The sequence below is a fragment of the Somniosus microcephalus genome, chromosome 9 (assembly GCF_052327205.1).
Source record: "Somniosus microcephalus isolate GS21.2 chromosome 9, FLI_Smic_1.0, whole genome shotgun sequence".
NCBI lineage: Eukaryota > Metazoa > Chordata > Chondrichthyes > Squaliformes > Somniosidae > Somniosus > Somniosus microcephalus.
The window spans coordinates 100,262,227-100,280,937 of NC_140995.1; the positions used below are offsets into that span (position 1 = coordinate 100,262,227).

At 42.3% G+C, this 18,711-nt stretch overlaps 1 protein-coding gene across 1 annotated transcript in view; it reads left to right on the forward strand.

Annotated features, from left to right (window-relative positions):
* otofa (otoferlin a) overlaps window positions 1-18,711 on the forward strand; it is a 214,899-nt gene that overhangs the window by 79,513 nt on the left and 116,675 nt on the right. Inside the window, exons 20-23 of the mRNA XM_085998196.1 lie at window positions 1,159-1,293; window positions 7,315-7,476; window positions 12,402-12,521; window positions 13,391-13,552. Of these exons, the coding sequence (XP_085854322.1) occupies window positions 1,159-1,293; window positions 7,315-7,476; window positions 12,402-12,521; window positions 13,391-13,552 (579 nt within the window). The remainder of the gene's footprint in view (window positions 1-1,158; window positions 1,294-7,314; window positions 7,477-12,401; window positions 12,522-13,390; window positions 13,553-18,711) is intronic.

Here is an 18,711-nt window from a genome sequence, read left to right on the forward strand (position 1 = left end):
ACATGTTTCTAGCAAAGAAATTCTCCAACCTAACACATGTTCCATTGTTAATGCTAGGAAATGCAGCTCACCAATCATCTCCCATCCAGTGAGTACTCTATTGCAGGTATGGACATGTCATTGGGAGTAGTTACCAAGCACAGGCATGGTGTTCCCACAAAGGGAAGTCCTGAACAAAGCTGCCAGGAGGATTTGTTGAACAAAAAGAGAAAACAGTTGCAGGGAAGAAAGGCCTACACCAATTTACCACTCAGCACCCTGGAGGGAGATAAGCTTCACTGCAAACATGCCTCTTTGTCAAAGCGCCTTCCTTGTCACCTGGATTAAGCAGTTGGCAATGAGTATTGGACTTGCAAGCTGTCCTGCATTGGCTTTTGCACCACACTGAAGAAAGATGTCCATCAAATATTTGATGTGGAAACATTGCAGTGCAGGATAGCAATGGCTGGAATGCATTACTAGGAGGCTGCCTGGTTTTAAATGGTTAAGATCCAGCAGTACTCCTACACATCCCTGGGGGGCTCATAAGCTTAGATTCTTATCAATCTGTGCTGGACTTCTCCAGTTTTATGTAAGTGAGGTGTGTTCCTAAAGGAGTGAGTAAACACTCCATATCAGTTCAAGATCAGCATTGTTAGAGGCAGGGAAGCAAGTCATCAGCTTACCTTCTCAATTGAGCAATGGTGTGAAAAGAGACTTGTATCCTATTTACTTAGCTTAAAAATATGTACTAATCTTCTGTGGTTTTATCTTCAATGGAGATTCACATCCATTTTTAGCTTCTTTGGATATAAAAGGTTAAACATCTAGGCTAATATAATGTTTAGTGGGAGCAATTTTGACAATTAATTACTTGCTGGCGCTTTAAGGGGCAATATTCTGATTTTTTAATGCTGGCAAAAATCCTTGCCCACTAACTTTTCCTACAGGCTGTGCAACCCTACCTTACTTTTTGTAATTTCTTCACGATTTTCCCAGGTGCATATGAGGGCAAAATATTTGGGGATGCTTCTGTATAATTTAACCTCAACTAAAGAGGGCGGAGGGTGGGGTGGAGGTGAGGGGCTACGGAAATTGTTGTGGGAATGAAATCATAAATATGGAAACAATTGTCTTTACAGGTTTCTGATTTCAGTTTCGTCAATCTGTCATCCACAGGTTTTACAGGAGACTCTATGTCCTACCTGGGACCAATTGCTAGTGTTTGATAACATTGAGCTATACGGTGAAGCACAGGAACTGAGAGATGACCCTCCCATTGTGGTCATTGAAATTTATGACCAGGATACTGTGGTAAGGAGTTCTAACTGTATTTTTCAGGCAAACAGTTGGAAATTCTAGTCCCATATCAATATGTGCATTAATGTTGTAAACTTCAAAGTGAAAAATAAGTTATAAAATAGTGTAGTTTAGTATATCTATTTAAATGGATGTGTACAAAGACTGTTACAGTTCCTGGTGATTCACAAGGACTTCAAGCATGAAACAAGAAAAGGTCTTTCAACAAATGATCTCTTTCATTCATCGACTATATCTAATATGTTCTATCTCAAATTCTACCTGATACCCAAAGGTAAAACTCCAGAGTATCGAATCTTACATCCTACATTATTCATCCTTGATCAGTTGCCTTCCTTGATATAAGATTTCAATGGTCTCAGTAGTCCAGCAGCCACAATAGAATTCAGTCATCTCTGTTTGTGCCTGGATCCTTACAGCCCTCAATCCTCTTCCTAACTACGTATTCAGCCATTCTTTTTTTAATGGTGTTAACATAATTTACAAGGTGAAATTCAACTTTGGCAGTGGTGCAAAATGGGCAATGGCGAATTATTTTCGAAGTCAATTAATGAAAAGAAAATTGGACGGGGTGTAAAATGGGCTGCCAATTGGCTATTGCCCATTTGCGCTATTGCCGAAGAGCATTTTCACCTTACAAGTTCCTTCTATGCCTCCTTACTGCACCATTGCCTACTCAAGCAGACCTCTTCTCATGGGGAAGCTAATGAACTCAAGGGATGGTTTTGATGAGAATAATTTCCTTTTCACATCCTTGATATTTCTTAAACTGTCTCACTGATTGGATACTATTACTGATTGGTCTTTTCCTTTTCCATCTTTATCAATGAGCCTTCCTTCATTATGTACACATGTTTATGTTTCCTGATCCAATGTTTACTACCTTCCATTTATTTACATTCAAATATATCTAATATTACTTAAACCATCCATTGAATTGATTCAGATTCTGTTGGTTACTATCAGTCTCGGGCTGATTTTAGCTCTTAGTGGTGGAAAAAACGGGCAGTAGTGGAGCTGAGCTGTCCATTGTACACTGCGCCTGATTTCATTTTCATTGAAAATCGAGCAGGGAGTACAGCGGGCAGCCAATCTGCTACCACCCATTTTCCGCTGCCACAGAATGTTAAAATCAGCCCTTCTCTTTTTATACTGAGTACCTGGCTATATAGCTTAGCATCATCAGCAGATATTAGAATAATAGATATTGGGCTGGTTTAGATGTTACAAATGAAACATTCTTGAAACTGATTGACACAGCCTCTACTTACAATTTATTTTACTTTTACTTGTTCTGGGGGTCCTCTCCCCTTCATGTGACTATGTTCAGCTGGGAAAGTAGGGATGTGTGAAAGCCATGGGGCTGGATTTTGTCAATGGGGAGATTTTGGAGGCGGGACTCCCACTTTATGGGTTGTAGTCCCGCCTCCATCGACTTGTAGCCAACCCACAATATTTTCCCTTGATTGAGCCCGTCCAATGGGCTCAGCAGGCCAATTAAGGGACATCTGGTTACTGGTGACGTCAGTGATTGACATTTCATCTGTCAAGAGCTTTTGACAGATGAAAAATCAGCATTTGACAGCTCTGTGAAGCTGTCACACTGACAATCTGTCTTCTAACTTGAGTCCTTCTACTCAGACTCAGTTAGAGAGCTCTCCAGACCAGAAAGCAGAGGCTGCAGCTTTTGACAGTTCAGCGGCCATTCTGCTTTCTGTGCCAGAGAACTGAAGGAAGGAAGCCTGCAGGAGAAAGTAAAGGTAAGTAAAACTTATTAAAACACTTTACACTTACTGACATGAATCAGTCATTCATGAAAGAAAGACTTATGAAATAATACTGAGTGGCCTGTGGGTGGCGCTGTCCAGGGAGAGTATAAATACTCGGGCACGGGCCCAGCTTGCACAGGACATTCTTAACAGGAACTAGTGAAGGGCACAACTAGACCTCCATGTTGTAAAACAGTTGATGAAAGCTTTGTTTAACGCTTAGACCAAGTGCCTAGTAGTTTTCTTACGTCACTTACCTCACACACTTACCTCTGCACACATGCACCCATCACTCACCTGACAGCTCGACCCCTCCAACCCCTGCAGACCCATGGTCTGCCTCGCTAACTTGCCGTGGTTCAGAGCCGTCGGGAAGCCCACACTTCAGGGCTAAAAATAGGGATTAGGCAAAAAACTGCCTGTTAACAGGCAGTTAATTGGCACTAATCCCCTTCCTGCCTCAGGGAGGCGGCTCCCAGCACAGGTTGGGTCCCCGCCTCCTGGGACATTGGCACGGAGGCGGGTTGGGGGCGGGATGGGTTCCTGCCCCCCGATTCTGCAATTTTCCTACCACTCCCGCCTCCAAACCCACCTCCTTGGGGCTTGGAAAATCGAGCCCATGGACTCCTTCATAATCACCACCAAGGTCTTATTAACAACAATTGACAGGACAAGCATCTCATCAACAGAGTGAGACTGTTTCCGCCCCTCCTCCCAATCTATTGACCAATGGAATACACTGTGACTATATAAAACTTTCCACAATGGTTCAGCTGAAAATAAACAAATCTTATCAAATTAACTGATTTAAGCAGATATATAGGACAGACAACTTTGGATTATGAAACTGAATGTGTTGAGAGCTGAGGATGTTGTATTTTAAGATCACTGTGGTTCAACCTTTGCCCATCTCATTGAGAACCCGCTTACAGGTTTCAATTTCCACCCACTGTAAATAATTTGGATGTTAATAAATAAAGGCTGACTGTATGTTTATGCTTTCTTTCCTCTAATTCACTCTGTTGCTGGATGCCTTATGTACGATGGGCTAAGTAGAGTTTACATTGTTAAGGCTAGTTGTAGTTTGAATAGCTTTAGAAAAGAATTTCAGTAGATTAGGCAGCTCACTATAAAAGATGCAACAACTTATTTATCCATTATTTTCTGATCATAATTCAAATGAAAACTGTGTTGCATCTTTAAGTCCACTGCTGTGTGTTGTGTCATAGATAGTTCTGTATACTGGAACTAAGTAAATGCTTAGGGTTTCACTTGCCTCTTTAAGGTGATATTCACTTCATGCACTTTCTGTTTTTTTACCTCCAATTTTCAAAACCTAGCTCCAGTTCATGATATTTTTGACTGATGTTTCATTACTACCACTGTGATAAGTGGAACTGACTAAGAACAGATCTAGCAGCCAAAAACTGGGCATCTATGAGTGCTGTGGGCCATCAGTAGAGGCAGAATTGTATACCACCACAATCTGTAAACTCGTGGCCCAATACATCCTTCATTCCTCCATCACCATCAAGCCAGGAGACCAACTCTGGTCCCATGCGGAGTGTAGGAATGACTGCCAAGAGCAGCACCAGGCATAGCTTAGAATTAGGTATCAACCTAATGAAACTACCACACAGGGCAGGCTAAACATCAAAATGAACAGGCTGTTAGACAGACCTAAGTAGCCCTACAACCAATCGATCAGACCAAAGCTCTATAGCCCTACCAAATCCAGTGGAGAGTGTGCTTCCTGATTTCACTTCTAAATGGCCTAGTTCTACTTTTAAGATTTTGCCCTCTTCTGGATTCTCCCACTAGAGGAAATAGTTTATCTGTATCTACCCTTTTGAACTCCTTTATCATTTTAAGCACCTCGATTAGATCACACCTCAACTTTCTACACTCAAGGGAATATAAGCCACGTTTATGCAACCTGTTCTCATGTTTTAACCTTTTAAGCCCTGACAAAATTCTGGTGAAAATCTGTGCTGTATTCCCTTCCGAGGCCAATATATGTTTCCTGAGGTTTGGTGCCCAAAACTGAACGCAATACTCCAGATGGGATCTGACCAAGGCTGAAGCATCACTTCCTCACTTGAAATTCCAACCCCCTTGAGATGAAGGCCAGCATTCCATTAGCCTTTTTCGATCACTTATTGTATCTGTGTACTAGCTTTTAGTGGTTTGTGTACAAGGACACCTAAACCCCTTTGTTCCTCCACAGTTCCTAGTTTCTCATCATTAAGAAACTATTTTGATTTGTCTTTCTTAGATCTAAAGTGGATTACCTCACACTTCCTCACATTGAACTCCGTCTGCCATAATGTTGCCCACTCGCTTAGTCCCTTTGTATCTTCCTGCTCCCATCCACACAACTTACTGTGCCTCCTAACTTAGTTTCATCTGCAAACTTGAATATACAACTCTCTATTCCTTCATCCAAGTCATTAATATATATGGTATAAAAGTTGATGCCCCAGTACAGATTGCTGGGGAACACCACTTGTCATATCCTGCCAATCAGAGAACAAATCCCTACTCTCTTACTCCTACCTCCCAACCAATTACTGACCCATGTCATAAGGTTACCTCCAGTACTGATATTCTTTCATTGTCACTGGGTCGATAGCCTGGAATTCCCCACATAACACAATTGTGGGAGTACCATCACCACATAGAGAAGGTCCATCATCATGTTAGGGCAACTATGGATGGGCAATAAATGAGGCCTTGACAGCATCACCCACATCCCGAGATCAAATAAAAAATGTGAATATCCAGAATGGCTGATGAAAGTGCCACAAAAGCACTCCTCTAGTAACTCAGCAAGCTTATTCATTGTGTAGCTGAACCATTCCTGACCAATATTCAGCAATCCCTGGTGGGATTATATGTGTGCGAACATCAGGTAAAGGCAGAATCAGGCTCAACTGTGATGCTCCCATCAGTCAAGTTGCCTGCCAACATTTATTTATCTGAGCTCACACATGAAGAATAGCTGCTTGGATGAGTTACCAGAGAGTGCTTGGTGCTCTAGCAGAGAATCAATGGCTTCAGGAAAGGAGGACGGAGAAAAATTGGTGGAAAAAGGAGGAAAACAAAGAAATCAGATTTTCCTTTCTTTTGAGGAGTACCATGTTAAAGACTACTTCAAGCCTCTTAAATGAGTATGTTAAAGAATATTTTCAATTAATTGTCTATACAATATTGTTTTATTTTCTGTTTTGCATGTCATAAATGTACTTCTTTTGAATCTCTCAAATAGAATATTCCATTGTGAAGTTACAATCCTGTAAAATTACTGTTCTCAATTTATTAATCATGGTATAAAAATTAATCTTTATTCAAAAATCCTAGGAATGTGAATTGAAAACTTCAGATTGACTACACAGTGCAGTATATCGTTCAAGTCAATTTTTGTATGAAGTCTAATCATTTGAGTTTAATCTGAGGAAGCAGATAGAGTGCCCAACATGCATCTAACCTGCAGTAATGCTGTTCATTAGAATGTCAAGGCTGGGCTATTATTTTGAAGAACTCTGCAAAAGACAAATCTCCCAAAATAAAATAGACACCAATGAAGCCAGGAACCAACTAGTTAAAGGTAAATTTGTGAAGGTAATTCAATGAAAGTAAACCAATGGAAGAACTCTCTTTGGGAAAATTCTGGGTGTTTGAATGATTCTATTCTTAGAAAAGGATTTTAGAGAATTAGTAGATACAGATCATTTTACAGAAAGTTATGACTTTGGTTCACCCTGCCACTAACTGTCTCATCTTATGAACACAATGTTACGTCAAATGAAACAGCCTTCAAAGTTTGACATAGATCTGGTAAGAACAATTTTTAAACTAGCACCTGTTGATCTCAGTAAAGCTATGATCAGACTGTAGAGGAGTAGAAAATATAGTCAATAGAAATGTTTCTGTCATTACGCAGGTGTTAAGTGCTGGGATTTCCAGATTAGACACTTGTGAACAATATTACAAATCAAAAACAGCAATCTACTTGACTCAGAAAGCAAAGTGTAACTTTTGAATTCCTGTTGATTAGTAGTAGACCATGTTGTGGTCTATTCAGGTATATTACTCAGTCCTCTCTTGAGCAAGTCTTGTCAAATTCACATAGTCTGATGTTGAGTGTTAACTATTCAAGTTCTAAGAACATCTGGGAAATCTTGTGTGTTTTTCTTTGTTGCAATTATGTAAAGTTAGGTAATTGCTAACAATTGTACGCTTGCAGGGAAAAGCAGAGTATATCGGTCGAACATTTTCAAAGCCCGTGGTGAAGATGGCAGAGGAGGAATACGGCCCTCCTCGCTTCCCTCCCCAACTCGAGTATTATCAGATCTACCGGGGGAATTCGACTGCTGGAGACTTGCTGGCTGCTTTTGAACTCCTGCAGGTAATGCTGCGTACATGTGCAGGAAAAGCTTTGTCGTTTGCAGTTTTGAGACAGAACTGCAGGGCTGAGTTTTTACATTCATTTTTCCTTACAGTTGTTTCCCCTCATTTAACACTTGTCTTGACAAATTTTCATGCAAGAGGACAAGGTGGCTCAAGCCATCAATTTCCCCCAGATCATTGTCAATGCTCCATCATAATTGGCCTCGGGATGATGTCTTGCTGCAATTTGCTGAATTGTGAGGAAAGCAAAGCTAGTTTTTTTCCACTGCCCTGTAGGTCGAACCTGCCATGTTTCTGGCATCTTCCATTGGTTGACCACTTGATAGTAAAGTTTGCATATGCTACATGTTTTTATTTCATTGTAAAGTTTAAGGTTTGAGGCAACTTACTGGGCAAACAAAAAGTGTCTGTATAGTCATAGAATCATACAGCAAAGAAGGCGGCCATTCAGTCTGGCTCTTTGTCAGACCTATCAAATGAATCCCATTCACTTGCTCTTTCCCCATAGCCCTGCAAATTTATCCTTTTCAAGTATATATTCAATTCCCTTTTGAATGTTACAATTGAACCTGCTTCCACAACCCTTTCAGGCAGTGCATAACAGATCAGAACAACTCACTGTAATTTTTTTTTCTCTCATCTCCCCTCTGGTTCTTTTGCCAATTACTTTAAATCTGTGTCTTCTGGTTACCGACCCTTCTGCCAGTGAACACAATTTACTCTTGCAAAGCCTTTGATAATTTTGAACAGCTCTATTAACTGAAGTCACACTGGTGTAGTTGGGTTGTTCTTCTAAGATTGAGGTTTAGTTTCATTAATAGAGTAATTTAAGTGATAATCAGTGTTGTTATTGACCTGCAGTCTACCTGACTACAATTTTGTGAAAAGTAAAGGACAAGTCATACTGACCGGCGATGCCATTTGTCACCTTGATTATCACAAACCTATAAAAATAGAGAGGGAGGAGCAAGAATTAAAATATTGGCCCATATTTTCTGACCCCACGAGTGTGTACGAGCTGTGTACACACCCGTAGGGGCCTCGCAAGTGCCGGTTTCAGGTATGCGAAGCGCATGCGCAGAAAACCGGCACTTCCGATCTGTCAAGAATTCTCTTGACAGATCCTCCACCTGCCCTGGAGAAGGGCCTCTGCGGATAGAGTCCCGCTTTCTGCACAACCTCCACCCGCTGAAATCCCTTAAAAATCTTACGCCTGGTAAAAGCAAGCGTAAGGCCTGCTTTTACCAACAAAATAGTTTAAAAAAGTAAAAAAATAAAAATAATTTCACTCATTTATAATTTTAAAATACTTTTTAAAAAGGTATTTTTAGCCCCGTAAAAAACTTTAATTATTTTTTTCCAAAACTTAAATTTTTGTTTAAAATATTTAATTTAATGTAATTTTAACTCATTTTAAAAACATGATTTAAAAAAATGTATTTAATGTTTTAGTGTGTTTTTGGAATGATCCCCATTCATACATTTGACAGGTCTAAGCTGAGAGACTTGTCAAAAGTATGAATGGGGATTCCCTTCTTCCATTGGTTCCCCATGGCCCACGTGATCCCAGGGATGCTTGCGAACTGCCTGTGCCCCTGGGATACCTGGGCCTCTGCGCGCGCGGACCAGGAGCAGAAATGTCCAGACCTCCGGAGCCCTCAGGTAAGGGCATAGATTTATAATGTAAAATACGGGCCATTAAATGGTTGAATGTTAGTATACCACATTTAAATAGATTTGGCAGTGGAGTAAATTCCTGGAGGAAAGGCTCCTATTAACTGAATACAAATTGATGCTGTTATTAAAATCATGAGGAAAGAATCAGCCATTCATTTGCCCACCTTCCTACCTGAAGCGGAATGTCTGGAGGTGATATTCTTAATACACGAATGGTAATAGAAACCGAAAGAAAGTTTCAACTGGGTAAAAATGTTTAGGGTCCTCCGAAGGTTAAAAACTCAGTTACTCCTGATAGTGCAAGCCCTAACTTTTTAATCTGTTTTTAGAGTGAGAGTAGTGGGTAATTAGCCTAAGTTCACGCCGTTACAGTGAACTCTGTGCAGATTCCATTGGCGAAGACTACAGCAGCACAACCTGTGAAGGAGCAGGGTATCACTGACAACCACTTCCGGATTTCCGCGTTTAACTGAGCATGTGCAGTCACCAGAAGTTGCAATCAGTTTTACCCTGTAATAATGGCGAGCACTAGCCTCGCTGTTATTAGTACATAAAATCTGGTCATTATCTCTGGGTCTGTGATGAATGTGGCATGTTTTACTTCTACGCTTTCTGTGTTTATTTCTACTGTTACCAGTGCTCTGATGTTCCTGTCAGTAACTGATTAGATGTGTTGCTTCCTTCTGTCTGCCCTCTCTGCTTCTTTTCATTGGTCTGCAGGACTCCTATGATGATGATGAGATTAGGAGTGCTTTACTGGCCAAAGCTGAGCCTGAGCTGGCCAAATTCAAGGTTCTTGGAATTCTCCTTCATATCTAGCAACAAAAAAAGTTATTCTATTTGTAGTTAGTTAATTATTGTTAGGAAAAGTCAACTGATCAAATAAAATAATCATTGCAGGATTATAAGATGTTCCTGTCCCATTTTTAAAAAATGCGACTGCACACGGGGCAGAATAAAATGTCCCACAGGATGCACAATACGGCTGTACTTATTTTTCCGTCCTTGGTTGTAAGGTGAACAGCTGTAATTTGTTCTTGCCCCATCTACTATTCTCCTGTTACCCCTCCTTACCTGGAGACTGTGGCTTATGCCGGGGTTCCATCGCAGGTGTGGCCCTTGGCAACCTCAGCTAAGACGATGGTCATTCTTCATTTGTCAACTTGTTCAGTGAATGCCTCAAGCCTAATCCTATGCTCAGTGGAGGTCCCCACAAACCTTGCTGCAGCGGTCACTGGGAAGCAATCACGAGTGGGTGCCATGGCCAGTTTTAAAAAAAATTATCCCCCTTCCTAATTAGGATACGGAGGCCAGTTACAGCATCCACTACCTTCACAGATAAGATCAACTAACTCACCACAGATCAGGAAATGTACCTGGGATTCCTGACCTGTATGGCTCGGTTTTGCACAATGCATCATTTATCTGTAGGGGAGAATGGCTACAATTTGTAGCAGGAGTCGCAGTATCAAAGAGCTTTTACTCATTCTTGTAAATAAAACCACGCCATTCCCAAATGCCAGGCATTCCAATCCCCGGTGGCTTCTAATGAATGCCAGCACTGGTGGAGAATACATCCGAAACATTCATGTATTTTAAAATCTGTTACACTGTTAATCACCCTTAGTATAATGGGAAGAAGGGGCGTGCAGATTATTTGGGTAAGCACTTATCAGATCCCTGGCATTTTAACTAAGTAGATATATGCACGTATGGTCATCCCTACCCACACTCTTTAATAGAGATAAAACTGTCCTACTTGCGCAGTTTTGCCTCCATTAAGGAGAAAGTTTAGAAAAATAATAGTTACTACTATTTGAACTTGTTTACTAGTTTTGCGTCCAAGTCCCTCACACAGGTTGTTTCCCTACTCACGTGGAACCCCTGGATCTAATGGTGACAGACAGAAGCAGCTGTGGAAAATAATGTGGTTACAGGGACCCACAGCTGCAGTAAGTTTGGAACCTTCGAGAACCTGAACATGCTCTTTTAAGATAAACCAAATTTAACAACATCGTTATCGTTTTTTTTACTCTGTTTCCTGCCCGGCAGCCAGCCAGATTGAGAGGCTGGCCAGCTGCCAACAGGAAAGCCAGCAGTAGAAGGCCGCAGCCAGGAACCGTTGGGAACCCAAATCAACCCTCATCCACCCATCGTGAGGTGGGGTGGGGTGGTGCTAAAATTACCCTACATTCTACTGTTTTCACTGTGCAGTACCTCATTCTATTGGCTTTGTGGATTACTGCTCTGCATTGGTTGGACATGTTGAGCATCATACACAGACTGCTAGGTCTCTTTCAACTTCATTTTTAACTATTTTTAAATAATTCCTGTGTCGCTCAGTTTTCCTTCTTTACATTTGTCTGCATTAAACTTCATCTGCCATTGTTTTGCCCACACTTATTTTGTTCAACTCATTCTGTAAGTTCTGGGGTGCCTTCTTATATTCTACTATCTCTCCTAGCTCGCTATTGTCTGCAAATTTGACAAAGTCATTGATGCAAATTAGAAACAGTAGAGGGTCCAACATCAAGCCCCTCCCCCAATTTGCCTCTAATAAGTACCTGTTCTTTTCTATCTTTCAGACAGTTCCTTACAATTTCCAAGTTTTACCCTGAAACCCCACAGCTTTGAACTTAACTAATAGTCTTTCATGTGGAACGTTATCAAATGTCTTTTGGAAATCTCAGTACACAATGCCATAGGGTTTACCACAATCCACACGGGTTGTCCCTTCCCCCAAAAATTCAAGAGGTTGGTCAGGCGATATATATCCAAGTCAAGATGGTGTGCGACTTAAAGGGAACGAGGAGGTGATGGGGTTCCCATGCGCCTGCTGCCATTGCCCTTCTAGGTGGTGGAGGTCAAGGGTTTGAGAAGTGCAGCAATCCATAACACTAAAGTTCACACTTGTAAGATCCAGTGTTATTTTAAAGTATTTGTCAAACCTTTTGTTGTTCAGGGCAGTAGAAGAGCTGTTTTATTTACATCACTGACATTACATACATGTGACTCAATAATGCATTTTGGCATAATTTATGTTATTGCCTCATGTACTTGAAGTGAGATTTTCTTTCCATGAACCCATTCCTGTTTAAAAGACTATGTGATCCATTCGTTGAATTGTTAATCTGATGTTTTATGCAGAAACTGTAGTTGCTGCATTTTTTCTTTTTATTGCCGGGGCATACTCTCAGATCTTCCCTTTAAAGATTACTTACACACAGTTTTATTCATTCAATTCAGATTCCTCCCTCAGGAAAGCACAATCTGCCTCCAATTGATGGTCCAACAGACGCTGATCGTGGTCCAATTCTCCCTGTTCCGAAAGGGATCCGGCCTGTGTTGAGCAAGTACAGGATTGAGGTAGGCAACCCTTCGAAGCTTGTCATACTCAGAACAACATATTAGTAAATGGAAAATCATGGGGTTAAAGTTTGATGAGCACTTGTGACCCATTCCCTATTTCCCAGAGGTCATTAAGAGTCAACCAGTGTAGGCTACATGGGGTAAGAGTGGCAGGTTACATTCCTAAAGGGTGTTGATGTACCAGTTGGGTTTTTACAACAATCCGGCAGCTTTCAGCATGAAATCTAGGCTGAGGGAGATGATCTTTCTGAGTGATTTAGTCGGGGGGAGGGGCTGATGTGTAAATAAGCACCAAGTGGGCCAACCCAGTGATGTGGTGTGTTGGAGTATTGGGGTACTATGCCACAGAGTGGTAGAATGTGAGTTTGTTCCTTTCGTTAAGTCCCCAATGTCAGACAGGCTGTTCCTGAAACACACCAAGCAGATATAAAGCACTTCACCAGAGGAAGGAAGAGAAAATTGGAAAGTGACTCAGATTGCCCAGTCTTCTTCTCGCCAAGAGCAGCATTGTTAGAGTCACCAACTATCTGAGCTCCTTAGAGAAAAATAGAAATGAGCATTAAATTATTTATGGCAAAAAAAGATCTGCTTTAACTTTGTTCTTCACTATCTAAATGGTAAAAGGCACACTGGACCTCTCTTTGAACTAAATAAAGAGCTCACATGTGATTTACACAGAAGTCTGAAGCCTGATTACTCCAATGCATTGGACACAGTCTTGATCCAAGTCAGCAGAGAACTCTGATCTTGAGCTATAGGACAATGTCATTTCTGTTTACACAAAACTCCATGTCACGACCTCTGAATATTAGTTTGTGTTGATATGCATGTACATGAAGTCATTTTCCTTTTATTATTCCTTACAGATTCTCTTTTGGGGTCTGAGGGATCTCAAACGGGTGAACCTGGCACAGGTTGACAGACCGCGAGTCGACATAGAATGTGCTGGAAAGGGTGTGCAGTCTGCACTCATTCAGAACTACAAGAAAAATCCAAATTTCAGCATTTTGGTCAAGCATTTTGAAGTGGTGAGAATTGACTACTGCAATTGTGTATGATTTACATACAACTGTGGGACATGTAAATCAGGTGGACAGTGGTTTATGACTGAAAACATTTTCTGCTAACAAATTTGCTTTTAACCAGTTCAGCACATAGCTTTCTTGTTTCAAAGACTAATTATTTGACTTATGCAATGTGATAGCAGAGGATGGTTATTCATAGTTTAGTCATCAAACTTTGAAAGTAAAGCAACAAACTAGCTATTAAAGTTGTTTTTGTTCAGGGCCATGATTGCACACTTTACTGTGAACATCTGAAAACAATGATAAGAAAGGCCCATCAGGCCCATCAATGCACATCCTATCAGATGGTGCACCTCCTTCCCCAGCAGTCAGTAATGCTTGTTCCCAGGAGAGGCAAAAACACAGAGGAAAGAAAAACCTGTTGCCAATTTCAGGAAAAACTCTGGGAAATTTCTCCCCAATTCCCTAAGGAAATCAGGCCAGCCAAAAAGACACCATGGCTACCTATGATGTATCGTTAGAGCATGCAGCTTGTCAGAAAATCACTGGTGCACTGCTTGCAATTTTCCATCTATTCCGCCGATCGCACAGCTGCCTTATGACTTCATGGATACACTGAAAATATTCTAAGATTCACTGATAGAAAATGTAACCACTCAAGCAAGTTGACAGAACATCAAACTGCAAGTAAATGGGCTGCCATCATTTTTCATATTCATTTATTTCTAGGGTGCAAAGCCTAACAGAGATCCATGACTGAGATCTGACAAACACATCGAGTGTGCAGTTGGAGTGTATATTGATTAGTTAGATTGCTTCTGAGACAAAGCTCCACCGAACCTTTAGGTTACAAGATATTGATTGAAAAATCTTTCTTTTAGTAGAATTCTAAAATCATCATTAAAGTTCAAAAAAGTGTAGTAACTTTCAACCCAAAGGATACTGTTGAGGACATATCCTGTATTGATGGTGTTTGCTCCATTGGGCTGTTTATGAATTGTCTCATCAATTGACCAAAACCCGTGATAGAGAAACATAGAAACATAGAAGATAGGAGCAGGAGTAGGCCATTTGGCCCCTCGAGCCTGCTCCGCCATTTAATGAGATCATCCAAATTCATTACCCTGTCCCTGCTTTCTCCCCATATCTCTTGATCCCTTTAGCCTTAAGAAATATATCTAACTCCTTCTTGAATATATTTAATGAATTGGCCTCAATTGCCTTCTGTGGTAGAGAATTCCACAGGTTCACCACTCTCTGGGTGAGAGAAATTCCTCCTCATCTCAGTCCTAAATGGCTTACCCCTTATCCTCAGACTGTGACCCCTGGTTCTGGACTCCCCCGTCATCGGGAACATCCTTCCTGCATCTAGTCTGTCTAGTCTGTTAGAGTTTTATAAGTTTCAATGAGATCCCCTCTCATTCTTCTAAACTCCAGCGAATATAAGCCTAATCAACCCAATCTCTCTTCATACGCCATTCCTGCCATCCCAGGTATCAGTCTGGTGAATCTTCGCTGCATTCCCTCCATGGCAAGAACATCCTTCCTCAGATAAGGCGACCAAAACTGCACACAATACTCAAGGTGTGGTCTCACCAAGGCAGTGTACAACTGCAGCAAGACATCCTTGCTCCTGTACTCGAATCCTCTCGCTATGAAGGCCAACATACCATTTGCCTTCTTAACCGCCTGCTGCACCTGCATGCTTACCTTCAGCGACTGGTGCGCAAGGACACCCAGGTCTCGTTGCACTTCACCTTTTCCCAATCAATTGCCGTTCAGATAATAATCTGTCTTCCTATTTTTGCCACCAAAGTGGATAACCTCGCATTTATCCACATTATACTGCATCTGCCATGCATCTGCCCAATCACCCAACCTGTCCAAATCATATTGGAGTTTGTCTGCATCCTCCTCACAGCACACACGCCCACCCAGCTTTGCATCGTCTGCAAATTTGGAGATATTACATCTAATTCCCTTTTCTAGATCATTAATATATATTGTGAATAGCTGGGGTCCTAGCACCGATCCCTGCAGTACCCCACTAGTCACTGCCTGCCACTCGGAAAAAGACCCGTTTATTCCAACTCTTTGTGTTAGATCCGTGGTTCAGTGGATAAATAATCACACGGATGCTGTACATTAACAAATAACAAGTCTTTACTGGAGGAGGGTAATCTTTAGACTGGGGTACAGAGGCATGCGCAAAGCTGATATACCGGTGTGGTCACTGCCGGTACTACAGTATACAGGAGCTGTAAAAAGTAGTTCTGACTTAAAGGCACATACACTACAATTCCTCCCCTTTTAGATTAATAATAACCCCCTTAATATTCAAATAATAATTAAATTTTTACATGTACATTAAATAACAACAGCCCATTTATAGATTCAGCCTTTGGGGCGGCTTCCTGACCCTTTCGGGATAGCGCCTTTCCAGAGGTTCTTGTTCTTGGTGCAGAGGCGATTCTGACCCATTTTCATCGGGTAGTTCATCGGGTTCCACTGCTACTGGGTCTGAAGTAGATGCTACCGGTATGTCGGGTTCATCGCCAGGTACTCGAGACATGGGGTTGACGCGTTCCTGTGACGCTAACATCTGATCGACGTGGCGTCTCACAATGTTCTCCCCGACATCCACTGTGTACATTAATGGCCCTTGCCTTGTACATATCATTCCGGGTTGCCACTTCTCTGTTCGATAGTCACAGGCCAAGACTGGTTGCCCTACATTGAAGCTCCTTGTCGGCCTCTCATTGATGTGCTGGAATTGTTTGTCCTCAACATTTCTTCGCACATTTGGTCTGAGCAAGTCCAGACGAGATCTCAACCTTCGGTTAAAGAACATCATGGCCGGGGTCTGGTTGGTAACTGCATGTGTCGCGTTTCGGTAGGCTAATACGAAATTGTCCATCTTATGCTGGAGTGGAATTTCCTCGTCGCACATGGCCTTTATCGCCTTCTTAAAGGTTTGTACGAACCTCTCAGCCAATCCATTGGTGGCTAGGTGATAACGGGGCGGATGTGTACTGCCTTACCCCATTCCTTTTCATGAATTTTTGGAACTCGTCGGACACAAACTGTGGTCCATTATCAGAGCAGATCTGCTCTGGCAAACCGTTTCTGGCAAATATGGTCTGTAGGACTGCAATCATTTTCTCTGTAGTGGTTGAAGACATCTTTATCACCTCAGGCCACTTTGAATGAGCATCCACTGCTATTAAGAACATTGAGTCCATGAATGGACCAGCGAAATCAATGTGCACCCGTTGCCATGGAGAGGAGGGCCACTCCCATGGGTGTAGAGAGGCATGTGGTGGTGCATTTTGGACCTTCTGGCATCCTAAGCAGCTCTTAGTTAGGTCTTCGATTTGTTGATCGATTCCTGGCCACCACACATAAGCCCTAGCAAGGCTTTTCATTTTCACTCCCCCCAGATGACCTTCATGTAGCTCATTTAGCACTCTCTCCCTTAACTTGGGTGGAACCACCACTCTGGATCCACACATCACTGTCCCCTGGCATACTGACAGCTGTTCTCTTCTGGATGAGAATGCTGGCAACAGTGAGTCGCCATGTGTTGGCCATCCCCTCACCGTCAATTCATATACCCGTGACAGCGTCGGATCATTGCAGGTCTCCTTCTCTATATCAGCGTTTGTTACTGGCAATCGTTCAATTATTGACGAATAAAATATCTCGATAGGGTCCACTGCTGGTGCTTCCTCCACAGTAGGCAGTGGCAGGCACGATAGCCCATCAGCGTTCCCATGCTGTTTCATGCCTTTATATTCTATTTCATATTGATTCGCCCCTAGAAACAGGGACCATCTTTGTAACCGCTGTGCAGTCATTACTGGCACGCCCTTCTTAGGATTAAAGATGGAGACAAGTGGTTGGTGGTCAGTCAGCAAGGTGAACTTCTGCCCATGCAGATAGTGGTTGAATTTTTTTACTCCCCATACTAGGCTGATGGCCTCCCTGTCAATCTGGGCGTAGTTGCGCTCGGCTGAGGTTAGTGACCGAGACGCAAAGGCTACTGGCCTCTCCAACCCGTCTGGGAATTTGTGCGACAGCACCGCTCCAATGCCGTAGGGTGATGCATCACATGCCAAACGAATTGGTAGTGCTGGGTTGAAATGGGCCAACACCTCTTTTGATGTGATCAATTCTTTACACTTCTGGAAAGCTCATCTACGTTCGTCATCCCACTTCCATGGTACCCCTGTTTGCAGTAGAGTGTTCAGCGGGTGTAATACCGTAGACAAATTTGGTAACAACTTGTGGTAATAGTTTACCAGCCCGAGGAACGACCTCAGTTGTGACACATTTTCCGGTGCTGGAGCCTTGACTCCTGCCTCAATCTTGTCAGCGGACTTATGTAACCCCTCTTCATCGATGACGTGGCCGCAATACGAGATCTGTTTCTGGAAAAACCCGCACTTGTGGCGATTAGCTCGTAGCCCATACTCCTTTAATCTGGTGAGCACCTTCTCCAAGTTAGCGAGGTGATCACCGTCATTTTCGCCCGTGACCAAGATGTCGTCCAAATAACACTGGGTCCCTGGAATCCCTTGCAGGACCTGATCCATCGCCCTTTGCCAGATAGCCGGAGCCGAGGCTATTCCAAACACCAGCCGGTTGTATTGATAGAGACCTTTATGAGTGTTGATCGTAAGGTAATGTTTCGAAGCTTCTTCTACCTCCATTTGCAAGTACGCCTGGGCTAGATCAATTTTGGTGAAGCGTTTACCACCAGATAGCGAGGCGAAAATATCCTCAATACGTGGAAGCGGATACTGCACCGTGTGAAGGACTGGGTTCACTGTCACCTTAAAATCCCCACAGATGCGGACCTTCTTTGGTTCCCCAGGCATATTACTCAACGACCTCTTCATTACAGGAATGATGGGTGTAGCCCACTCGCTCCAGTCCACTTTGCACAGTACTCCTGAACGTTCCAACCCTTCCAGCTCTGCTTCAACAGCTGGTCTGATCGCATAAGGCATTGGTCTTGCCTTCAGAAACTTTGGGCTTGCATTTTCCTCTATTTTAATTGTTGCTGTTATTCCTTTTAGTGTTCCTAGTCCCTCCTGGAACACTTCTTTTGCGTCAGTTAGCATTTTTGACAGTCGTCCAGGTGTGACGTCGTCATCCTT